This window comes from Canis lupus, chromosome 20 (genome assembly GCF_011100685.1).
Source record: "Canis lupus familiaris isolate Mischka breed German Shepherd chromosome 20, alternate assembly UU_Cfam_GSD_1.0, whole genome shotgun sequence".
Lineage (NCBI taxonomy): Eukaryota > Metazoa > Chordata > Mammalia > Carnivora > Canidae > Canis > Canis lupus.
This window is the reverse complement of record NC_049241.1, coordinates 38,036,184-38,062,345: the sequence shown is the minus strand read 5'-3', so window position 1 is coordinate 38,062,345 and position 26,162 is coordinate 38,036,184. Positions and strand designations below refer to the sequence as shown.

The 26,162-nt window shown below is 51.5% G+C and overlaps 1 protein-coding gene across 10 annotated transcripts in view; it reads right to left on the bottom strand.

Annotated features, from left to right (window-relative positions):
• POC1A (POC1 centriolar protein A) overlaps positions 1-26,162 on the bottom strand; it is a 67,727-nt gene that overhangs the window by 5,318 nt on the left and 36,247 nt on the right. For 8 of the 10 annotated variants that reach the window (XM_038566270.1, XM_038566262.1, XM_038566266.1 and 5 more), the window contains one exon: positions 13,976-14,119. In XM_038566270.1, the coding sequence (XP_038422198.1) occupies positions 13,976-14,119 (144 nt within the window). Of the gene's footprint in view, positions 1-11,283; positions 11,460-13,975; positions 14,120-21,650; positions 22,357-26,162 lie in introns of those variants that run through there. The other 2 variants (XR_005374905.1, XM_038566271.1) reach the window with 2 other exon arrangements.

Here is a 26,162-nt window from a genome sequence, read left to right as displayed (position 1 = left end):
CACTGCTGGGGGTACGGTGGGGGAGGTTGGGGGGGACTCCAGGGCAGGGGGAGAGCAGTGGACCCACGGGTCCCTGGGCACCAGACAGGATCCGAGGCAGCCTGGCCCTCAATGCGTGACAAGGAAGGGACAGCCCAATGCAGGGGGCCTGCCAGTGAAGAGGGTGCTGGAGGAGCTGGGGGCCAAATCCAAGAGCCAGAGTGCAGCCAGCTCTGGCTGGGGGCGGGGACGCTGTTCCAGCCTGCCGGCTGCCTGAGCTCTCCAGAGGAAAATCCTCCCGGGAGAGGAGAGCAACGGCATCTTATTCGAATCCTCATTTTCCTGCTTAGGAGACAGCAGACACTGATCTGTCCCGTCAAGGCAACATTAACAGGCGAGCGGCTTCTCTCACTCACAGTTCAAGATGTGTAAGACGGTTCATGTAACACCCGAAGGGCCTTCTGAGTGGGGTATAAAAATAACTGATTTTAAAGTGACAGGCTTAGATTTCTAGTCCCCTAAGAACTTTAGTGATGCTCAAAGAAGCTGCACCAAAATGCCAGGCCTCAGCCACATGTCTGGCACCCAGGGCCCCCAACTCCAAGTAGGAGACAACACAACATGGGGGACACTTTGACAGATGCCATGGCTCTGTACCTTGCTGCCTTAGATGCCTTTCCCCGACTGGCACAAAGGCCTCAGGTGCCTGCCCAAGGCTGCGGGGCTCTAGCAGCTGGTACAGTTGAGCCCCACTCCCACACTGTCCCCGCACCCACCAAGGGCCTAAACGGGCCAGTCTGGGTGCCCTGCTTGGGGCAGAGCCCAGGGAGTGCATCTCCACTGACTTTTGGGTGGCCAAGGCGACAGCCTCCACTCCTGATGGACTCAGGCAGCTGCAGTGCTGCCGGGGGCCAATGTGGATTTGCAGGGCCTTTGCCTGGCCCTGTTGCCCGAGGGCTGGGGAACCAGGATGCTCCCACGGGCTCTGCACGGGCATCGTGTGCAAGAGGCGAGAGTCCAGTGCTCCCTGAATGACTCCCACCCACTCCGAAGTGGTGCAACAAAGGCACCAGAAGGGCAGAAGGGACTCACCCAGCACACAGAGGCCCCACTCGTCTCACAGAGCAGTGTGCAGTCCTCTGGTGACCAATCTCTGCCTGCCAGTTTCACCATCATGCTTTCCCTGGGCTTGCTGAGCTCCTCCTTTGTCCCTGCTCTCACCAGTGGACTGCCTCCTTCCCGGGCCCTCTACTTCCTCAGGGCACGACCTCCCCTTCTTTCAGCCCTCCTGGCCTCTTATTTCTCCTCAGAATGGTTTCCTCTTGAGGAGGGCTTGTCGTGCATTTTTTTTCCTCCACTCTCTATTCCTCATTTCTATCTCCTTTTTAGGCCTCTTTTTCATCCCCCTTTCACTTGCGTTTGAGAAGAAGGCAAGAAGAAAAGGAGGAGGATGCGTTTACAGAGAGTGACCTCCAATTGAAATCCAGGCCCCGGACACGGCTGATGCTGGGGCTGGTGGACCCGGGAAGGAGAGCTCCAGCTCTGCTGACCAAGGCTTTGTGAGGTGACAACACACGACAGGCTGAAGGAAATGTGTTCCAAATGCCAGGTACAGCAGGTGCAAAGGCCCTGAGGCACAGAACATGGCACACTTGGAACTATCAGGGAGGTCAATGTGGTTCATCTGGAGTGCTTGAGCAGGTTAGAGTGTGGTGGCCACAAGGCAGGTGGAGGAGGCGCCCCAGGGCCCTTAACCAGAAAGGGGCAGAACAGGGAAGTCTCCACTCCCTGGCACTGCCTTATCACACTCACAGGTCTGAGCAAGTATAGCCTGAGGAAGGTGTTCCTGCATGTCTGTGGCTAGTTTTCAGAGTTGGTTCTAGACTGAGTCTGGGAGAAGAGGCTCTCAGTCCTAGAACTGACCATGGCCAAGTGGTGGCACAGCTGGAGGTGAAACGGAAGGGAATGAGCTGGCACTTCAGAACACAGACCCAGGGCAGATGCTCTGAGCCAGGGGCCTTCCGGCAGCCGCTCCTCCACCCAGAGTGCTGCTGCTACTACGACCTTTACTGAAAGCCTCTTTCCTGTGGAGCCCACGTGCAAATGTAAGGAAAACTAGAGCTATAACTTCCACAAAGCCCTGAGGGGCCACAGTACACCAACAGGCCCTCCTGACACTCCCACATTTGTCAGGTCTGCCAGGTGCTGCAAACAGATGCTGGCTTGTGGGGCTTCTAGGCACTGGTGTGGCCATAGCACTGGTCCTGTCTGGGCAGGCTTTTGGCGAAGCTGCTCAGCCACGACTAACAGTGAGTAATGTTTTGGAAGGAGGGAGAAAGACCAAGGGAGACCAGCCAGCCATTCTATGTGCATTTCTCAGATACTCGGCCAGTTCCTTATAGAACGTTGCTGCACGTGGAGGCTATGCTCTAGGCTTCCCCCAGCCCTCCCCCATCCCATCCAGCACTGCGGCGGCCCTTCCCTCTGGCAGCCCCCCGACCCCAGCCAGGGGACTTCTTCACGTCCACTTTCTGCTCTAGGTAGAGCCCTAGGTGGAGCATGGAGCCCCTCTTAGGTGGTTTTTATGATCAACATCCCCTCCTGGGCTTCTCTGGAGGGTGGAAGACAGGTGGACAGGGTGGCTGGGCCAGAGAGTTCACATCCAGCCACATGCCCCCCTCAAGCACTCTGTCGGGCTGGGGGCACGGCAGTGAGGGGAACTAACACTGCCCTGTGCTGGCGGTGTAGCAGGAAGCCAGGAGACTGAGCCATCAACGTCTGTAGGGGGCAGGATGGGCAGCGAGGCAAAAGGTGAAGGGGTTGGGGTCGGGGGTGCCACATGAGCAGGTGTGTGCCAGGGCTATAGAGTGGGGCGAAAGTCAGAGGGAGAGAGGGGAAGTATGCAGGGCAGAGGCAGCACTGGGCCAAGGCTGGGAGAGGGCGGTGGGAATGCTGAGCACAGTAGGGTGCTAACAGTGGGTGGGAGCCACAGGGAAGCCTGATGGGGTGCAGGAAGCCAATCAGGTGACTGGACCATGCCATCCATGACTCCTCTGGCTGCTCGGTCAGGCTGGGCAGCGCCCTTGAATCAGGGCTTGATTCGGGCCAGTTGCCCCTGCCCCAGGGCCTCCAGTCTGTGGCAGGTGGGCCCCAGCTACTTCCCTCTCTGTGACTGTATTGCTCAGGCCCCACCTTCCCCCTCAGCGTCCTGGGACTCCTGGGTCACCCTTCACCTCCACACTCCTTCTGCCAAGCCCCTTTTCTGTCCAGGAGCCGGGATAAAGGCTGGACTCAAGGCCCACATTGCCTGTTACTACTGCTCTTGCTGACCAAAGCCACCTACCTAAAGCCCCACTCCAACCCCCTTCCCCCAGAAGTCCTCATGGTCCTACCCCCACACTCGGTGCCCACCCTCCTCTCCTCTCCCAGGATGTCTTGATCACAGCACGGGTGCAGGCCCTTGGAAAATGCTGTCCCAGTAACCCCCATCCCACCTTTGTCCTGTGAGGCTCCAGAGCTGTGTTTCCTGGATTCAAACCTGAACTCGACTACTAACTTGCTAAACAGCCGTGGGCAAGTTATTGGACTCTAGGCTTCAGATTCCTCATCTATACAGTGCATCTCTCCAGGCTCCACTCCAGTACAGCTACTATTAAGGAGCCCTTGCTCTGAACATGGGGGTGTACCATGGGCAGCACGGCTCCCTACCTCACCGGGGCCACAGCTGAGCTCTGGGCTTCAGGGGGCCCTGGGCACAGATGAGGCCCTGAAGGAGGCACCCGTGGTCCAGCCTGGTAGGGGCTGAGCCATCAGAGCACGTGGTGGTCTGGCTGCCCCTTAAAGTTCTCTTGTGACGGAAAGTTCCTTTTAATCACTTCCAGGCTTGTGGTTGATTTGGGCTCCTCCAGGCGGTCTCCCACAGGGGCTGGGACATCCCAGCCCCCTCCCCCCAACACGGAAGCCAGATTCCTGGTGGTAGGGTCCCGGGCGCCCTGGGGCTTTGGGAGAGGGCACAGCTGCCCAGCCACACCCCTGGGGACCCTCGTGCCAGGCTGTAGGGGACATCCTGGCGTTGGCCATTGGCTCAATGCCCCCATCTCAACTGTGCCGCCCAGAATGTCTTAACTAACTTTCCTTTGGTTTCATAGCAAAGATGGAAAAATGTGGAATTAATCTCCCCTGTAGCATGGTTTTGACTTTACTCAGATTTTAAAGATCTAAAACAGATGCAAGAAAAGGGGAATCTCTTTGCTGTGGGGTCTCGTGAGCTATCAAAACAAAATGGGGCTGCCAGGCGCAGCGCCCGCACAGCTCCGCCTCATCTCCTGCCAGCAACGGCTCTGTCTGCTGCTGTATGTCTGTGTGTGCGCGCACATGCGCATACGCAGGGCTCCATCTTGCTGATGGTGTCCTGGCCAGCCCGTGGCTAAATGTGGGGGGTGTATGGGGGCCGGAAGGACCAGCATGGCTTCCTGGGAGTGGGGGCTGCTAGTCCAAGCCTAGCCCTTCCCACCCCCCAAGGCTCTGCCTCCCCATTCCCCGCTCTGTCTAGCACCCCATGGTCTGTGGCAAGGCGCCCTTGAGTCAAAGGTGCAGATGCTGGCCCTTGACAGCCTGTTGACATCCGTCAGTCTGAATGCCAGCATCATGAGGACAGGCTCACTGCGGTCTTTGTTTCCAGGCATAGCTCCAGGCACACAGTAGGTGCACACTGGGCGCGGGACAGACAAATGCCAAGCCCTGAGCACCATGAAGATCCAGAGAATTCAGGTCTTGTACCAGACAGCCCAGGTTTCCAGGGCCTAGAGTGGCCTTACTCTGAGGATAAGCCCATTGGACTGGTGAGGAACTTTCCCAAGCTTGGGCCCTGGACCTGGCGAGCTTGAGGGGTTAATGGGGGAGGGATTGGAGGGGCAGGCAGACCAGAGGGGCCCCTGTCAGCTGGCTTGGGCCTCAGCAGGATGTGGGGGTGCACCAAGTGGGGTGGGAATCCAGGAAGCGGCCTGCTTCCTCCCTCTCTCGCCTCAGGCCTGATTTGATGAGGACTAACGGCTCCAAGCCCTGAACTTCATAGGGGAAGAAACGGGAGATTCCCTCTCATGCTGACGTCTGACAGACTGACTTGTCCAGGATCACACACAGTTGATGCACAACAAAATGTGTTCCTGAAGAAATTCCTCCAATCTCTCTGGGCTTGGCAACTGTCTTTTCAACCAGCCCCTTTCACCCCCCAGTTGGCTGCTAACAACGCAAAACAAGCCTTTGTCCCTTGAGCCCACAGGTCCGTGTTTCTGTTTCACATTATCTCAGGGATATAGGATTTCTCTGACGTTTCTGCATCCCCCAGCCCCCACCTCTACTGAGGATTAGCTCTCTTCGGGAAGTACATGAAACACTATTTTCTACTGGTGGATTAGCCATGGGATTAAGGAATCTTGGCTAATTTACCTTCCTTGTGGCTTAAAAGCAACTCCTCTTAAATGAACACATGCTTTTCCATATTATTACTTACCCCCAAAAGAGAAGCTATAAAGAGTGGGTCCACTCACCACCATCCATACAACCATGTGCTACCCACACCAGAATGGAGGATCTGAGCTGCATATTCTACCAACACTGGCCTGAGTTCAAGCTCATCTCTTTGTCAGCCCTGGGCAGGCCACCAGAGAGACAAGCGTCTGACCAGGACAGGCCCTAAGATGCAGGATGCCAGTCGCCCCTCAGCCAGAGCTCTGCTGTACTCTGACCCCATGCTGAGTCCAAACAGGGCTGAGCCTGGGGTGCAAATCTTGGCTTTGGCCACCTTCTGCATTCCATTTCTTCGGAAGTTGACTTTTCCAACAATCCGTAATCCAATGTGGTAGTTAATTTACCACAACCTGATAAAACACAATCGTCCCAAGTCAGACGGACTGTCAGGCAGCTTGATGGAGGCCTCAGTACAGCCTGGCAAGTGAGGCTGTAGCCCCAGCCCAACAGGACCAGCTCAGGGAAGAAGGGCTTACAGAATTCCCCTGGCCTGCCGAGGACCCACTGATCCATGATATGAAACCTAGCCTCTCATCTTGGATGGTTATCTGGAGCCACTAGCTGGGCCCAAATCAGAAAGGGGGGCATGGAACTTCTCCCCCAGAAGCCATGCCTCACCAAGTTTAAAGCTTCTTTCTGCTTTTTCTCCTCCACTATACCAGCGGTCCAGGCCCAGAGAGGGCCCTCTACAGGACAGGTGGAAGGAAGTAGCAGGCCAGACAGTAGCTTTCCCTGATCCTGCTCCAGTGGTGCTTCATTTGGGAGCATGCCAAATGGCCACAGGGCCAGCTGTGACTTCGTTCATCACAGAGCCACGGAGGCCTATTTGGGACTGCCAGTCAACCAGAATACTCCTAGGCCCCTTCTTGTGGCCAGGACTTAACCCTTTCCTAGAGAGCCCGTGGGTCCCCAGAGGAGTGAGAGCAAACCACCCAGTGTCCCCTTCCTCCCTCCTCGGGAGTAATCCTAGAGTCAGTCTGAATGAGATACCCCTGCATGGGCCTTGTTATCCGGCTCCAGTCCCTGCCCTGCCCCTCCTCAGCTCCAGCCTTGCTCTGGGCCTCACAGGAGAAATCTCCTAAGACTGTGAACATTCCCAGGCCCCAGAGGTAACCGCAGCCATCCCAAGCCCATCTGGTGGGTGGGGGCCTTCGATCTGTAGCTTCTCTGGGGAAGGGTGCTTTCTGCCACAACCACAGACGGCAGAGAAGATGGAGCTGCCATGCAGCACCCTGTGCAATAATAAACACGAGCTCCTCCTCTTTTGAGTGCTGCTAGCAGCACCAACCTTTGCTTTTTTTTTTAAAGTTTTATTCATTCATTCATTCATGAGAGACACAGAGCATGCACAAGAGAGGCAGAGACACAGGCAGAGGGAGAAGCAGGCTCCATGCAGGGAGCCCAATGTGGGACTCGATCCCCGGTCTCCAGGATCTCCCTGGGCTGAAGGTGGCGCTAAACCGCTGAGCCACCCAGGCTGCCCCAACCTTTGCTTTTTGCAAAGCCAGAGGAGCCTATGGATAAACTGCCTAAAAGAGCAACAGGCTGGGCAAAGGCCAGGGCCCAGCCCCTCTGCAACTAGCTGGAGTCAGCCCCAAGTATGCCTCTGACACAGACCACAGAGTATCCTGTCCCCAGGAAGCAGCCTCTTGACAGAGGAAAAACAAATCTCTTGTCTCCAAACCCCAAGTGGTGGGACTCAGACTGTCCTGAACTTGACTTTGGCCCAAGGGCAGCTCTTGAATATCTATACAGAAGAGGTCAGCTAGACCCCTTCTGGACTATGTAGGCCAGGTGGCCAGATGTGCTAATGTGGAGAGAGGGCCCACTGCCTGCGTGTACCAAGTGACATGAAAGGGCTACATACACTCTATAAACAGGAATCCTGGCAGGGGGTAAGGGCGGCTGGGCAGGATGACTTTCACTCTATACCTTCCCAAAGACTTCGGTCTGGGTGCACCTGGGAGAGCTGGAACCCAGCTAAAATGGTGTAAGTGCTTTAAAATCTATAGAGTGTTTGCACAATTGTTGGTCTGCCCAGGAAAGAGGTACACTGAAAGCCCCAGAGAATGGTCAGGCAGCTCGGCAGGCCCTGCGTTCCCACCTTCCCTGCCAGCATGGAACTAGGTGCCTTGCCCAAGCAGCCCATCAAACAGGGAACCTCCAGGATTGTGCAGGGGAGGGAGGGTCAGGATGTCTCAAAAACAAAAACAAAACAAAACAAAACAAAAACCCAGGCCATTCTATCGGACTCCCCAAAGCACAAGACAAAAATCCTTAGCCTTGCTGAGTTAGGTCCAGCAGAGTTACAACCTGGATATTTCACAAATTCAAATGTCAGAGGCCCAAACCGGCAGGGCTGGGTGGGCCTGCCCCCGCCTGCATCCCACTGCATGCATGTTCTAGTCTTGGAGCCCAGCAGCCCCCGGTGAGTCACAGGAACCTGAACGTGACATCACAGCATTGCTGTGGCCAGCCTGAAGCACGGGTGCCATAAAAAAACATAGTTGGAGCAGGAATTTCATGGTTTGGTATTTTTAAAAAGCAGCAAGATGTGAAACTGGAGTCGAAAATAACTCTGCTGTGGGCTTCTGAGGCAAAACCACCCAGCCATTTGTTGGGCCCAGGGCCCTGGCTGTGGCCTCTCCAGCTCCTGGGTACTGACTGTGCCTCAGCACCCCACCCCTTGCCCCTGAGGAAGGCCTAGGGACTCTGCAACTCCCAGCACCACCCGAACCTCAGTCACTCAGGAGGCGCAAAGGAAGCAAAGGGAGCCAATGCGCAGGAGGTGAGCTCATGCAGTTAGGCTAGTTGTGGAAAGTAGCCTCTCCTGGCTCACTGGTGAATGTTCCAGCATCTGTGAAAGGGACCCCTAGACCATCTGATGCACCCCCAGAAGAACATGAGAGGAAAGGTCAGGGCCTCTGTCTGGATACATGTCGAATGCCCATCACCAAGGAGTCAGGCCTGGCAGCCATGGGGCCCACACTGGAGTCCTTCCTCAAGGGGAGGGGAGATATGAAAGCAACTCATGGAAAGAAGACCCTACAGGAAATCCCAGCCCCAGGTGGGGTGCTGACCTCTGCTGCCTACCCCATGGGATGGGCACATGGGCAGTGCATAAAGGCTCTCCTCCTCTACAGGAGGAAACCAAGGTTTTCTCAGACCCACACAGACAGAAGCGCAGCTGGGGTTTTTATTCTGGACCTCATAGGCCTCTAAGGTTAAGTGAATTTTCTCAGGAAGAGAAGACGTGGGGCAGGCCCAGAAGGTCAGTGACTTGTGGTAGCCATAGAATAGGTATACATTCTCTAAAGTGTGTGTGAAGACAGCGTCACAAGAGGAAGGGAGGTATCCACTCATGACCTCAGCCCCAGTATTGCTGAGAATTCCCATGCTGGGTTTTAAGGAGCAAAAAGTCTCCAAAGAAAAACCTAAACTCAAGGCGCCTGGGTGGCTCAGTCAGTTAAGCATCTACCTTGGGCTCAGGTCATGATCTCAGGGTCCTGGGATTGAGCTCTGCAGGGAGCCTACTCCTCCCTCCCCCTCTGCCCTTCCCCCTGTTTTTGTGGTTTCTCTCAAATAAATAAAATCTTTTAAAAAAAGAAAAAAAGAAAAATCTAAACTCCACTGTTAGCAAACACATTTTCCCCAAAAACCATTATGATAACTAGATTCAAAGAATAGCTATAGGGGCAAGCCCATGTGGCTCAGCGATTTAGTGCCACCTTCAGCCCAGGGTGTGATCCTGGAGACCCGGGATCAAGTCCCACGTCGGGCTCCCTGCATGGAGCCTGCTTCTCCTTCTGCCTGTGTCTCTGCCTCTCTCTTTCTCTCTCTGTGTCTCTCATGACTAAATAAATAAAATCTTTGAAAAAAAAAAGAATAGCTATATGTCTATTGTCTATGTATTCAAAGAATAGCTATACGATAAGTATATGTCTTTGAAGAGCTTCAATCTTGGCCTGATGCCTGGGTCCAGATTCAAGGCTCCCATCTAATGGGCCCCATGACCCATCCCTGATTTTCAATAGCCCCTGTACACTCCAGTCCCCCATCGCCTCCTGGGGTCCCCCAACCTAGACCTGGGGAAAGACCTCTTCTTTCTTTCCCTCTCATCCTACTGCCTAGCCAGACCACTAGACTCTCACTGGCACCTCAAGGGCACTCCTGGGACTCAAGTCCAGCAGCTGCAGAGGCCTGTGGAATGTCCACTCCTGACACTCCTGTGTTACCTGGCCACCCTGGTACTTTCCCATACTTCACTGGGAACACATCAACTTCGTGCTGTGCTTCACGGAAGAGCTGGTGCCGGTCTAGCACATCCAGTTAACCAGGAGCTTCATAATAGTGCTCAGAGGACATAAGCTGGCTGGACTGTCCCCACTTCCCAAGGGAGGAAACTAAGGCTCTGGGAACAATGTCACATGTCCAAAGTCACCCAGGTGATGAATGATGGGGTTGGTCCTCAAATCCAGGAGGGCAGGTGTGTCCAAGCTAATGGGCAGGTGGCTCACACTGCTCCCCACGGCTGGTAGGGATATGTAAGGCCAGACAGACCCCAGCTGTTCGGAACATGGCACCCAGCTGGGATCAAGGTCCAAAGGAAAGCAGTGGAACAATCAGTGAAGCCCCACACAGAAACCTCACAGGATTAAAGAAGGTGTCTCCTACACAAAGAAGGGCCAGGGCAAAAAAAAAAAAAAAAAAAAAAAGAAGGGCCAGGGCAAGGGAGTGTACGCTCTGGCCAGGGACCTAAGGGCTACCAGACTCTGCGATCACAGAGCAAGAATATCTAGCCTTAACTTTCAGAGAGATCAAGTTTGGCTTGCAGGTGGACTCCTCGGTGAAGTCATCCCTGACTACACCAAAACTATCTAGCAAGTGAAGCTGGGGAGCCCTGGCTTATAATGCGTTGAGCTCAGGATCACCCAGGATCCTGGAGAAGTCCCAGGCTGATTGGCCCCTTGGGCTGGTCCAGGCCCAGCAGGCCATTACTCACACCCTGTCTGCACCTGCCATGATGCTAGCTCTTGGGCACCAGGTGGGAGGATGAGATGAGGGCCATGAAGGAAGGCCTTTGGAAAGATGCAGGTCTCAGATAAACAGTGGGAGGAGGAAGATGACAATGAGGACGTGATCCTCACTCTGTGGACTTCCCATCTAAAACAAGACCATAGGGAGACCTGCCAGGACAGGCCAGTCCAAAGAGCACACCCACTTGGGAGCTGGATAAAGGCCTGTGAACCTTGCAATGCATTCCAAGGTTATCTCCCCGAATGGGCACACTTTTGAAAAACAATGTATGCACTTTATAGAAAAGGCATCTCTGAAAAAATAAAACGGTACAACCCCAACTGGGGAGTCAAAGGGCTGGATTTCAGATGCTGCACATGGCCCAAGGAGCATTTGCTCCCCCGGAGTGATGGGCCTATCAGCCTGGGAGAGAAGCCATGCTGCCAGCTTGCTGGCCCCAGACACAGAGAGGGCTCAGGCAATGTAGGGAACTTGCCACCCCCACTGTGAGGGCGGAGGCATGGCTCTTCTGGGCAGGGAGACAGTGGGGAACTGGGGAGGCTGTTTCTGGTGCCGCTGTGACCCCCACCCCTGCCACCCTTGCCAGGGCCTGAACAATGGCAGGGGCGGCACATGGCACTGCTAGGCACTGTTCAAAGAGCTTCACACAAGCTAACACATCTAATCCTCACATGAGTCCTGTGAGGTGGCTACTCACTATTCTCCAGATTTGGAAACTGAGGCCCAGAGATTAAGCACCTTGCCCAAGCAAGCTGAGTCATCCCTCTTCATGGGCGTGCACTCAGCTGACCGACCTCCAGGCCTTTGCTTTGCATAGAAATGCCACTGAAGAGGACCGAGACTGGTCCTTCAGACTGGCGCAGATGGACCATGAACATCCAGAGAGGAGGACTCAATCACTGGGTCACACCAGCCTGTGGAGCAGGAAGACAGGCTCTGAGAACTGTGAGTTTCCACAACGGGGTATCCTGCTCATGTCACCCAGGGGCTGGAGGCTTTGTGACTCACTCAATAAACATCCCCAGCCACTACAGCCCCCACAGTTCTTCCTTGGAGGATGTTCTACGGGATGGAGGACTGAAGGCCCCGGAAGGCAGCTTCCCCCTGAGAAGCCTCTTTGAAGTAGACTTCCTTGAGGGGGAGGGAAGGGGCAGTGAGGGGGGTGAGACAGAGAACAGCATGATTCAGACAACTCTGAGGCAGGAGTCCATGTTAGGGTAGCTGAGACACCTCCACCCCTCCAGAGCACACAGGCACATCAGGATGGTGAGAAGCGCTCACTGAGGGGGCAGCGTGTAAGGCCAATACAGACCAAAGAGGCTCAGAGCCCGGCTAAGCAACCTACGTGGGCAGCTATACACAGCAGGGTCACCTGGCTCTTAGGCCTCTGAGGAGCCTCCAGAGAGGGGGCTGCCCACAGCCAAGCTGGTTCCAAGAGGAGTGAATGCCCAAGCCCACAGGGCATAGCTCTGGCTGTGGCTTGGACACCTCAGCTAGAGCCCCAAATCCAGAAGAGGAGGTATGTCTGGAAAACAACCAGGAACCAAGCTTAAGGACACCATGCTGGTTAGCACAAATGTACTTCTACTGCTCTGGAAATGGGCTGAGGCCTCAACTGGGGCTTCATCTGTGGAAACCAAGATTCCTCCTTAGGATGTTTCAAGTCCGTCAGGAACATTCAGGAATGCACGCTGTTTGGCAGAGCAGGTGACTGGCATCTGGTCGGGGGTGGAGTGCTGTTTGGATCTGCAAAGGGGCTGGACGGTGTGAGGTAGGACAAGGGTGCCCACAGAGCCATTGAGACCCAGGGCCAGAGGCCCAGGCCACAAGAGAGCCTTCATTATTCTCTGTGATGCCAGTTTTCTACAAAGTTACTATCACATTCAGAACTGCTAACACATAACAAAACCTCCAGTGTGCATCCCTGAAACACAGTGACAGGAAACGCTTTTAGTGCTATACTCCAATGAAGTGATCCAATGAAGCGATCCAATGAAGCTATTTTTAACCATCTTCTCAGACTTAATTTCCAATTTTATCCTATAAAGTTCTAATTGATTCCACCTCCCCTGATCTCTCACTTGACAAGGCTGTGAAGAACATGAGGCAGGCTCGGCAGTTTCTGATGCATCTGAGGTGGGGGATATGCACGTTGCTCCTACTTCTCTTAGCACATGCCATCTTCTCAAGGGTTAACAGGCTTTCAGAAATGTCTGATGTGCCTGCAGTTGTCCTGTACCCCTCCCCCTCCCATCCCCAGCCACCAATGTCTGACCTTTCCCTTCAAATGTCCTTTCTTCCCTGGGCCCAAGGTGTGCAGTACCAGCTGGGATGCTGTGACACTCCGTGGACCATGTGACATGACGCAGAGGAGCTTTGCTCACTTGGCTCCAGATCCAGAGACAGAGAAATGATGCCATGCCGTTTCAGCTCTGTTTCTGTAAGAGACTCAAGGGTCCTTTGCAGTCCTCTCATACCCTTGGTCTACCCATGAGCTGTCACAGAAGAAGGTGGTCTACACCCACAGCCCAGGTGTGGAAGGGGCCTGATACCCTTTACATCCTGGCCTGCCCCCCGCTCCCCCACATGCCCCATACAGCCATGCTGGGCCTTGCTCATTGCCTAGATGTGCCAGTGGCCCCCAGTCCTGCAGGCAGGCTGCTCCCTCTGCCAGGGCCACTCTCATGCCCATGGTACTGGCTGCCCCCTCTTGCCAGGGCATTCTGCTCTTAGGGAAACTGTTGCACTGTGATTCTTTCTGTATTGCAAACTGCCAAATGTACATATGCTCCAGAGGTTGGAGTCCACGCCTATCTTGCTGATGACACTGCTCACAGCAACACAGCTACCATTTACTGAGCACCTACCTAGAGCCAGGAGTAAGCCAAATACTTCCCAAAGATTCATCTCCTTTAATCCTGACCACAAACAGGACATGGAGTCCATGACCACTGCATGACCACTGCACATCACAGAAGAGCGCACCAGGGCTTGGAGAGCCGAAGGGATTTCGCCAAGGTTGCATGGAGGATAAGAGCAGTGCCAGCTCAAACCCTCAAACCCAGAGCCTGGACTCCCAGATGCATTGATTCACTGCTCACAGTTCCCTGGCATGTCCCTGGAGTGCCCACCCTGCAATGAGTGGGATGAATGGACAGTGTTTCTTTCAAAGCTCTGCTGTGGCCCAGGCCAGCCCTGGGAGGGGACACCCTACAGGATCCAGCACTGGTGATTTTGGGGACCAGTGGCTTGGCCAAGGCTCAGATGGCCCTGAGAACCAGGATCTCAGGGCAGGCACTGCAATTTCATTAATTTGGGCTGGAAAGTAGGTCCATTATGATTATGTTTTTTTAAAAATATAGCACCTGCGGCCCACCTTCAAATGGTCCAGATGCCAGGCCACGTGGGATAAACACACGTCATGGCCTACCTGGGTGAGGACGTCCAGCTGGCCCACGATGTGCTCCAGCGTGCTGGTCAGCGTCTGGGGCATGCTGATAGGCTCCTGGAGCTGGCTCTGCACCGACTCCTGACTCCTGCCTCCTCCTGGAGGGACGGGGAAATCCACTTCTGGCTAAAGACAATGAAAAGAAAGGGAGTCCTTCAGTCCCCATTCAGTGCTTAGCGAAACACAGAGAGAATGGTCCCTCCAAAGGATGAAGTGGAAAACCACCAGCAAACTGGAGAAAATAAGTCCCAAAGACTGGGGAGAAACACGGTGGGGCAGTACTCCCACCTCCGGGCCATGCACGCCCTGCCAGGACAGAGGCCACGGGTGAGGAGTGCAACCAGAGCACTTGGCAGTAACGGCTGGAGGAGCCTGGAAGGGAGGTGCAGGCGGGTGGGTGAGTGCCCTCCGCTGGTTCCTGGAGGCCATCTGGGAGGCCAAGGCCAGGCCAGCTGCGGGCTCTTCATGCAGCCTGCACCCTCTGGTAGGCCTCTGAGAGTCTGGAGACCCTGAAGTCACCCCCTTTCCTGGTGAGCTCAATGCCAATTCCCCACCCCTAGCATGGGGATGGCCTAGAACTGGGGGGGAACGTTCAACCCTGCCCTAGTGCAGAATCCCTGGGAAAACCAGCATTGTATGTGAACATCCAGATGGCTGGTGGGAGTCAGAATCCACGGGTCAGGCACCCTGGGCTGCTGCTGCATTCCAGAATGTGAGGGATCAGTGTTCCTGCCTAAGGTGTTTCAGCTCTCAAATGCCAAAGCCAGCCTAACCTCTGCCACATGCCCCCAAAACACTCATCCACAACCACTGAGCACAAGTGATTTCCTAAGGGGATTCACCTCATTCTAACATGTGACACCCCTCCCCCCCAATTCAGGCACCATTCTACATATAGATGAATGCTTCTCCTAACCTTCTCCTAACCTGAACACTGTGCATGTGTTCAGCAAGGTGGGTTCCCAGAGCCACCCGGTTCCCAAGGACACAGTTGGCAGACGCCTCAGTTTTGGTCTTGGAGCCTCCCAATTCCTCTGTGGACTTGCTCCCTGTACAAATGAGGTTCACATTCTAGGCCGGCCCCAAAGTCCCGGTTACCCTTAAAGGCAGCCACACTTGGGGCTTAGGGTTTTAAACCACGACCTCACAGACAGACATTCCAAAGGTTACCACGTCACTCCCTGGCCTTGCCAGTCCTCCAGGGATCCCCACCGCCTCTGGGAGAAAACTCAAGCCCCTTGACAAGACATCCGGCTCCAGCCTACCTCCTTCCACAGCTCCCCTTCTGCTCTGCACCCTCCTGCCCAGTTCCCAAGGGCCTCCCTATCAGAAGGCCCTCATCCACCCTTCCTCTCCTCTGTCCCAGCATCCTATCCTCCACCTGCTCTGCAACCCTGAACTCATGGTCAGCAGCAGCTCTGTGTTCCCACACACCTGGGCCCGCCCCACCCCTGCCCTGCTCCTCTAGCCACTATATATCCAGGGCCAGCACACAAGTGGGATGAACCAATACCAGCCTGACCACAGGGCCCACTGCCTGTCCATGTGTCTGTGTCCCTCTCCCTATCTCCTGCCTCCACCTATCACCCCTCTCCCTTCTGAATCTGGGACATCACTGGGCTCAACACTTGCCAACTACCCATGTGCCACAGAACCAAGGCTACCTCATCCAGCCAGTAGAGTATACTGGCTGTGACTGGGGCTCTCACCTATAGGATGCCTGCACACCTGCCAGCAGCAGTCGGCTTGCATCTCTGAGTGGGCCCATCTGAGTTCACCCATCCTGGATGAACTCACAGTGGCCTAGCCCTAGGAAGATGCTCCGCCCTGGACATGCTCACCTGGGCGGGAATCAGAGTCCTTGAAAAGAATCAGCCCAGGAGAAGATTCCCAACCAGCCAAGGAGGGCAGTTTGGCACATGGTCTCTACTGCCTATTTTCCTTTATTTGGAGAGTGTCCTAGTTTCACAGATAGCAAACTTTCCAGTGCATGTCCATTTGAACCTGGGAAAACACAGGCTCTGGCGGTTAAAGAGAATTTGAATGTGAGACCCAAAGCTAGTGGAGTATTCTTGAAAACAGGAGCAGTGCCATGTGCGCAAGCCCATCGTTGGTGTGTCTGCGGTGGTGCTGCAGCCACTCTGTGAGACCTTAGTCTACCAGGGCCCAGCTCCTGTCCTCCAGGAATCAATGCACTTCCCTAAGTGTAAGCCCTGAGAGTTGTGGGGTTTTTCTACTGTTTTGTAATGCAAGTGCTTGACTTCTTGACTGCCCAGGCATCCACTTACAAGAGGCATCCACTTGCAGAGGGCTATCTTGAATAAACACGTTGCCAGCACGTTGCCAGCACGTTGCCAGCCCATGACCAGATAAAGAGCTGGGCCACCTCCCAGCTCTTTTGTTTCTGAGATCTGGGTAGATTTTGATAATTAACTATATGGCCACGTGGCTTTTCCTTCAATTCCCACTTATGTTTAAAATTCACTAGTAAAGAGTGAGCCCTTAAAATCCCTAAGTCTCTACCCTCAATCCCAAATAAAGTAGAACCCCAGGCGCTCCCTCTCTCTACCTTCTACCCTCATCTTTGCTGTGTGGCTTCACATGTGCTGTTTTATATCTAGGTCCTGTTAGCAATAAACCTTCATTTTTTTTCAAAAGTTCCCAATGGTTACTGCTCAAGGGTATCATGTAATTATAATAAGAGGTACAAAGGCCGTTCAACCACAACATTGGTTGTTGTTAACAATGACCAGCGCACAGTTTCAGACCCCAATGCTTAGGAGTCCACCCTGAAAGGAAATGTTTCAGAAGCCTTGAGCAGCCCTCACTCACCCCAGCAGCCCCCAGCCCCAGGCAGTAATGTCAGGAGACACAGCAGAGTACAGCGGTGACGGGGAGGGATTCAGACAGGCCTTGGCCAACATCCAAGCTCCAGCATGGTTGGTGAGGTGGCCCTCGGCCTCTACTTCCTCACCTGCTAGATGGGGGTGATGACTGGGCCTGCCCCTCAGAGGGCTGGGCTGTGAAAGCACCTCTCTGACATCACCAGCAGACCTTTCTTGAGAAGCAGCTCCAGCCCCGGGCCTGATGCTTCCGAAGGACAACCACGGCCCCCCACCACCACCTTCCAGACATGCACACTCTTCTTACGGATGGTGAGTTGCCATTGCTCCCTGAGGAAAGGCCTCAGGAGGGAGGGTGGGAGCCAGGCAGCCCTCTGTCCTGACAGCCAGCATCCTCAAGGAGTGGCCAGACGGGTGCTGCCTGCTGCCTGGGAACGACGGAATGGAAATTCTGAGTGTTTCTGAAAAATGGCCCAGAAACTGACAGTGCTGAGCTGAGTCTCTGGAAGCACAGTGATGATGAGGAGTTGGGGGGGGGTGCAGGGGAGCACCACTGACTTGCAACAGGAACCCAGCTCCAAAGGTGCACTGAGGACAGCAGCCATGTGCCAAGCCAGGGAGGCAGCCTCTGGAGGACAGGGCCGCAGGGGCTGCCACGTCCTCCTACCTACTCCAAGCTCTCATGGGCTGTGTCCATTTTACAACAAAGGAGACAGAGGCTCAGGAAGCAGGTGACCTGCCGAAGGGCCCCAGCCTCAGGCCTCACTCACAGGCCCAGGGTCCTGCCTGCCCCGGGCTATTCCTCTGGCCGCACTGGCTGGTCCTCGTCTTAGCTTCCCTAGGACATGACCCTTTTCTGCTTCCTGTCTGCTCTCAATGGTGGACATTCCAGCACTTAACACAACACCAGGCCGGCATATAAAGGTGCCTGGCAATGGCTATTGTCCCCTTGTTACCTACCATGTGCCAGTGTTATACATGTTGCTTCATTTAATTCTTATAGTGGCCCTTCAGAGCAGGCATTATTAACTTTATTTTTCACATGGGGAAGCAGGCTCAGGGAGGTTAGAGATCTTGCTCGAAGTCACCAGGAAACAAGAGCTGGGATCGGAACCCAAAGTACAGGCAGTTCCCTGACATCAGACTGCCTCTGACAGGTGACATGGCCAGCAGTTCTGCTTCCACATGCCCGACTCCTCTTACTCCTGCGTCTAACACTTTTTGCGTCACTCCCCCACCTGCCTGCCCTGGAATGCCTGCTCGGCATGGAGCTGAACACAGAGCAGGCCCTCGCACACACGGGATACCTCAGAGAGCCCAGCCCACCATGGTGACATTCCTATGTAATGAAAACTTCCAAAGGCAAAGGGCCAGTGGCCCCACCCTACACAGCATCACAGCACTCACCTGCACTCCAGCACCCTGGAGATGTGGCATTTCCCAGAGCTTGGCAAACAAGCGATAAGCAGAGATAAGGAGATGACGAACAGGACTGGGAAGGGACGCACATACAGGGCTGTGAGTAATGACAGTGACGGAACACCGGGAGCAACATGTAAGAGGGAAATGCTATCAGTGCTTTGCCCATTCAACATCAAAGGGTCCCTAAGGCCCGTGCCTGGTGGTTCACAGGGACAGTGTGCACCAGCAAAGTCACAATGACATCAGCACACACTATATACCTACAGAGCTGCACCAGGCTGACATGCTTTACTTTGGTCAAATACAAATCTCTTAACATCAAAGAGAAAAAGGCAAAAACTCAGAAAAGACAAATCTATTTGACTTCGTGGAACTCTCACTTAGGATCTGTAGGTATCCCCTCTCACCCCACCCAGCTATGGGATCCTGGGCTCTCACAGTACGTTAATCTTTTGCTTGTCTCACTCTGTTGCCACCGGCCTGTCACACGCCACCAGGAGCTCAGCACTTTCACACAGTAGAAACTGCAGAAATATCTGGCTGATCTCAGCCACTCGAACACATGGGTCACCAACCCATAAATTTACTAAAAAACAAACAACAAAACAGCTTGCAGGCCTTCCTTGTGACAAGAAATCAACCCATCTGGACTGGCTACGGTCTCACTTATACGTCATCAAGATGCAGATACGGATAACGAGCCTCTGCCTAGATGTAGAGAGTTGGGGAAAACCCCATCCTAACAAAAAAAAAAAGACCGACAACTCAAAGGAATCGTAACTTTCTTAAATCAGAGAACTGAAGTCATGAAGCAAGAAACCAGCCTGAAATCCAAGGAAAGACAGACTCTTCTACGGAAACCAAAGTGAACATTAGCTCACCTCTGGCAAAGCATAGGAGGAAGGGACACTGAGAGCCACATAAGTGAGTGAGAAGAACTGAATTAAGCCAACAAATTTCTAAAGGCTGAGTACCTCCCCAGCCCCGCCTGGGAAGGATGAAAGCTGGGGATGGAGCAGGAACACTGAGGAAAAACCCTCCTACACCCAGACCTCACCTTAAGTGAGTAAGACTCACTTACTTAACACAGTAAGACTAAACTCAGCTCAACTCCTGATAAGACTATTTACTTGTCTCTACTGTCCTAACCATGATGTATGGCATTCAATCAAAAATGATGAGACACACAAAAAGGCAAGGAAAGAAACTCCACTGTCAGAGAGAAAGCAATCAGCAGGGGCACCTGGGTGGCTCAGTGGTTGAGCATCTGCCTTTGGCTCAAGTCGTGAACCCAATGTCCTGGGATAGAGTCCTGCATTGGAATCCCTGCAGGGAGCCTGCTTCTCCCTCTGTCTATGTCTCTGCCTCTCTCTCCTCACTGTGTCTCTCATGAATAAACAAAATCTTAAAAAAAAAAAAAAAGCAATCAGCAGAATCAGACTTTGATGGTGGCACTATCAGACATAAAATGTAAAGTAACTATGACTAATATGTTAGAGGTTGTACTGGAAAGTGTGGCCAACACACATGGACAGATGGGGAATACCAGAGAGGCAGAAGTTATAAGAAAGAGTCCACGAAAATGCTAGAAACAGGAAAGGCAGTAACAGAGATGAAGAATGGCTTTGACGGACTAATTTGTAGACTCAGCTGAGCTGAGGAAATCAATGTTCTTCAATCTTGATCAATTCCTCAAACTGACACAAAAAGGGGTGGGGGCAACCAGAACAAAGCATCCATTAACTGTGAGACAATATCAGATTGTATAACACGTGTGACTGGAATCCCAGAAGGAAAAGAGAGAGAAAAGAAAACATTTTTTATAGAGCAAATTTGATGGTCATCAATTCTCTCAGCTTTTGTCTGCAAAAAAGTCTTTATTTCTCTTTCATTTTTAAGAGATGTTTTTGCTAAGTACAGAATTCTGGGTTGACAGTCTTTTTCTTTTATTTGTTTATTGATTTTATTTATTCATAAGAGACACAGAGACAGGCAGAGCCTCAGGCAGAGAGAGAAGCAGGCTCCATGCAGGGAGCCCAATGTGGGATCCGATCCTGGGACCCCAGGATAACACCCTGGGCCAAAGACAGACTCCCAACCGTTGAGCCATCCAGGCGTCCTGATAGTCTTTTTCTTTTAATACCTTAAAGACGTTATTCCAATGTTTTCTGGATTATATAGTTTCATATGAGAATTCTGTGATTCTTACCTTTTTTTTTTTTAAAGATTTTTATTTATTATGAGAGAGACAGAGAGAGTGAGAGAGAGAGAGAGAGAGGCGAAGACACAGGCAGAAGGAGAAGCAGGCTCCATGCGGGAGCCCAACGTGGGACTTGATCCCAGGACTCCAGGATCACACCCTAGGCTGAAGGCAGGCACTAAACCGCTGAGCCACCCAGGGATCCCCTGATTCTTACCTTTGATCTGCTGCATGTAATGTCTCTTTTCTCTACCTTCAAGATTTTCTCTTAATCTTCGGTTTTTCAGAAGCTTGAATGTAATTTGTGTAGAGTTTTGTTTTATTTAGTTTGCTTGTCCCTTCTCTGAGCTTTTTGGATCTCTGGTTTGATGCCTTTCATAAATTTTCAAAAATCCTTGGCTATTATCTTTTCAATAGCACCAAAAATCATGAAATATGTTGCTATTTTCCTAAAGCTATCCTAACAGATTGTCACACTTGGTGGCTTAAAACAACAGAAATTTATTCTCTCAGAGTTTTAGAAGCCAGAAGTTCAAAATTAAGGAACCCTTCCCTCTGGAGGCTCTAAGGGAGAATCCTTTCTTTCTTGCCTCTCCCAGCTTCTGGTGGCTCCAGGATTCCATGGTTTATGACTGCATAGCTCCAGTCTCTACCTCCATCTTCACATGGCCTTTTCTGCTCTCAGTGTGTCTCTTATAAGGACACTTGTCATCGGATTTAGGGCCAATAATCCAGGATAATTTCATTTTGAGATTTATCTTAATTCTATTGGCAAAACCCCCTTTTCTCCAAATAAGATCACATTCGTAGGTTCTGGGGGTCAGGACACAGATATATTTGGTAGTAGGGGGCCACCATTCAACACACAACAAAATGCTTAGATAAAATCTAACAATATATCTGTATGTTGAAAACTGTAATACACTGATGAGTAAAAATGCAAAAAATCTTTATGTTGAAAACTACACTATACTGATGAGTAAAATCAAAGACCAATAATCAATGAATACCATGTTTGTGTACTTACTGAAGGCGCAATGTTGTTAAGATGTCAGTTCTCTGAAATAAGTTATAGAAAACAAGAAGCTGATTCCAAAATTTATATGAAAAGACAAAGCAACTAGAGAAGTCAAAACAATTTTAAAGAAAATTAGAAAATTCACATTATCTGATTTCAAGACTTAGTCTAAAGCTATAGCAATTGAAACAGTGTGGCACTGGTAAAAAGAGACATACACAAATCAATGGAACAAATACAGTCCAGAAACATACCCACAGATATCTGATCAATTAATTTTTAACAAAGGCACACAACAACTTAGTAAAGATGGTTGCTGGAATAACTGGATATCCACATGTAAAAAAATGCATTTTGGTACATACTTCACACCACATATAAAAAGAATTCAAAATGGATCACAGATCTAAATGTAAAATCTTAAACTATAATATCTACATAAACTTTTCTTCTAAAACATAAGAGAAAATGTTTATGACCTTGGATCAGGCAAAGATTTCTTAGGTATGACACCAGAAGCATGACTGTTGATAAAATGAACTTTATCAAAATTCATAACTGCTCTTTGAAAGACACTGTCAAGAAAATGAAAACACAAACTACAGACTGGGAGAAAATATTTGCAAGTCACATATCTGTTAAGGACTTGCATCCAGAATAATAAGAACTTTCAAAACTCAATGAGAGGGGCACCTGGGTGGCTCAGTCGGTTAAGCGTCTGTCTTCAGCTCAGGTCATGATCCCTGGATCTTGGGATCAAGCCCCAAGTCAGGCTGGGCTCCCTGCTCAGTGGAGAGTCTGCTTCTCCCTCTCCTTCTGCTCATCCCACTCATGCTCGCACTCGTGCACCCTCTCTCGCTCTGTGTCAAATAAATAAAATCTTTAAAAAGAGAGAAAGACAAGTACATAAAAGTTAACAGCAGCTTTATTTATAATAGCTGAAAGTTGAAAATAACCTAGATGTTCACCAACATGCAGATAGAAAAAACTTTGATATACCCCTTTGATGGAGTACTACTCAGCAATAAAAAGAAATGAACTATTGATCCATGTGACAACATGGGTGAATCTCAAAAGAATTAGGCTAAGTGAAAAACAACAGACCAAAAAGAATATGTAACTACATGATTCCATTTATATCAAATTCTGAAAAATACACACTGCTCTGTAGTGACAGAACGTGGATTAGTGGTTGCCTGAGGCTGGAGGTGGAAGGAGTAGGTTGATATAAAGAGGCAAAAAGGAATTTCTGGGATGATAGAAATATTCTGTACCTTGATCAGGGTGGTGATTAACTGTGTCTGTCCAAATTCACAGAGCAATTCACTTTTTAAAGATTTTATTTATTTGTTTGAGAGAAAGAGAACACAAGCAGGTAAAGAAGCAGAGGAGGAAGGAGAGGGAGGGGGAAAAGAATCCCAAGCAGACCCTGTGCTAAGCATGGAGCCCAATGTTGAGCTCGATCTCACAACTGAGTTAGAAGCTTAACTGAGCCACCCAGGCACCCAAGCATTACAATTTTTAAAATGGTGACTGCTGGGGCACCTGGCCAGCTCAGTCAGTAGAGCATGTGATGCTTAATCTCAGGGTCTTGAGTTTAAGCCCCATGTTGGATGTAAAGCTTACTTTAAAAAAAAAAAAAAAACGCTGAGTGAAGTCAGTCGGTGAAGGACAAACATTATATGTTCTCATTCATTTGGGGAATATAAATAATAGTGAAAGGGAATATAAGGGAAGGGAGAAGAAATGTGTGGGAAATATCAGAAAGGGAGACAGAACGTAAAGACTGCTAACTCTGGGAAACGAACTAGGGGTGGTGGAAGGGGAGAAGGGCGGGGGGTGGGAGTGAATGGGTGACGGGCACGGGGGGTTATTCTGTATGTTAGTAAATTGAACACCAAAAAAAAATAAATTAAAAAAAATAATAATAAAAAGAATAAATTAAATAAAATGGTGAATGCTACTATTTGTTATCTATATTTGTTATGTATGTATATTAATAAACCTGATGTAAAAAAAAAGATGCAGCTACAACTGAAATATCCTAAAAGCTCCACTTGCCCTCACGTGACACTGCACTTAACACGACCCATCACAGCCATGCTGCACTCTGGGTGAAAATCACTACCTCTCTATTGGACATTACCAATGGGCAAAACCCCAGTCTGAAGACCCCAGGTGAGGCTCATGAGGCCTACCACTGGTCTGGGGATTACAGTTCCCAGATGCAGAAAACCAGATTCACATTTCAGTGCAGTTCAATTCTAAAGCCACAATTTCCCTGGTCGTCAGTGGAGGTCCCCAGGCAGTGTTGCCTAGGCAGCGGCCACCCAGTCTATGGAATGTCAGGCTCCAACCACTCAGGGGTCCCTATGCAACTTGACAGTCATGAGCGAGCAAGGTCTGCACACACCTGGCCAGCAGCCAGGAATGGCTGGAGATTTACCAAAAAGATGCTGTGAGCTGATGTGACCGAATGCCCCGCTCTGCGGGGTGGAGTGGTCAATTATTAACACCTGCTCAAGGTGGAAATTTCTCCTTTTCTTTTAATCTCTAACACTGGACCTTGCCCCCGGCTCGGCCTGTTTTGGAAACTGAATCCCTGTCATAGACAGAAGCACCCAGGTCCATGGCTTGACTCTGGGCCAGAAAGGGGAGAGGAAGGTGACTTGGGTCCAAGATCTGCACTGTCTCACTGGTACCTGACTGTACAGAACTGGACGGCAGCCCAACTGGCCACTGCCCACTTAAAACAAAGTGTATCACTGTTTTTAAAGCAAGACTGAGCACAATGCTGGAAGAAACAGACACACACACCGTGATTAAATCTTTTCAACTTAATCTTTTATCCAACTGCTCACTGCATAGTCTGCTAAGTGAGGGTGCAGAGATTCATGGACACGTTTCTTACAGTCTTTGCCTCAGGCACTTTGGCTTTGACAATTTGCCTTCATGAAAAGTTAATGGGTGTCTATGTCTGCCTGCCTCTGTTTGCTAAACCTGATCCTGGCAAGGAGGGCAGAAAACTGGACAGAGCTCACTTGAGCTCATGCTCCTCTCTAGCTCTTCAAGTGGAAAAAAGGCACAGCCGTTTTCTCAAATCAGAGCTAAAAGAAACCTGGTCCTATATCCACCACACATATTTGTGGACTAGATATACAACAGCCTTGTTTGCCCTATAATTTAGAGTTCCGGCCTGGAGTCCAACAAGAGAGAAAACTTCTGGTTCTAAACATAGCCCTGAACCCAAGAGGAATTCTGGTGTCTTCAAATCATCTAATTATTCGACAATCTTGCCAATGTTCTTCCAAGCCAGCCTAAGTATGAGTGTGGACTTTGGGTACTGTGTTGGCTTTTATCTAGAGTATGAATTGCAGTGTGCCTTTGCGTGTTCCCCACAGTAAGCTTCCAAGGAAGGCAGGGTGCTAGGTCATCTGTGTGCATGGAGGGAGCCAAGAGGCTCAGGGACTCAGGGCCTGGGGCCAGCAGGGCAGCCTCTGAACACAATCAAATGCCCCATGACAATTGATCACATTTGGGTTTAGGAGCCACCCCATAACCCCAGGCTCCCACTGATGGAAACAGGACAGGGTGTCCTTTGTTTTTTTGTTTTTTAAATATTTTATTTATTTATGAGAAACAGAGAGAGAGGGAGGCAGAGACACAGGCAGAGGAAGAAGCAGGCTCCATGCAGGGAGCCCGACGTGGGACTCGATCCCGGATCCCCAGGATCACGTCCTGGGCTGAAGACGGCGCTAAACCGCTGAGCCACCCAGGCTGCCCAGGGTGTCCTTTGAACTAAGAATTGTGAAGCAGTCGAAGGATGGGTCTAAAATGGATGAGGGATTCATGTGCTGGACCCACCCAGGAGACTAGGTAACCCAGGCCACTCATCCTACAGTCTTCTCTCCTCAAGGAGCGGTCCCTTTGAGGCAGGTGGCATCCTATCACAAGTTAGTCACTCACAGACCTGCCTGGCATGTACAAACCAAGGAACACCATCTCTTCACCCAGGCTTAAGGCAAGATTGAGGCCTCTATATCCAGGCTCTAATAGCCTCTCCGGGGCTCCATTCCTAGCCAAGCTCCAGCTGCCCCCAGCCACACTCTCTGAGAGTTTCCAAGTATCTCCCCCCACTCAAGAGGGCTGATGTATAAAGCCGGTCTTCAAAGAAGTGAAAAGGACTGCCTTGATAAGCAGGAACTGGAAAGTCATTCCAATGTCCAAATATGCCCCCCAGAGAGAGCAGTGGAGCTGAGCAGATCTGGCTCACCGCAGTGGCATACCCAAGTGAGGGGAGCTGTGGGGAGAAAGGAGCAAGGATAAGCCAGGAGAGGAAGACCTGGCAACTGCCAACAAGTGGAGGCTGTGAGAAAACAAGCAGGCCATCATGTAGCGAGAACTTTCCTTGGCACAGAGGGGGTCCCTGGCCCTCCTCCCTGCAGGGGCTCTGAGGTAACAAGACAGTGCCCCAGGCCTTTAGGGGCTGATGTCCTCCAGGCCCTCATCCCTAGTACAGCCAGAAACAGGCCCAAGAGGGCTGTAAGGCAGAGCCAGGGGTCAGCGACAGGGACCAGAAGGAAGGGGGGTTGGTGAGGAGGCCTCAGGAGAAGGCAGGCCTGATCGTCCTTGTGAGCCTGTGCCCATGCCAGAGAACCCCTGCTGAGTCTGCCCCAGAGCTCCTGG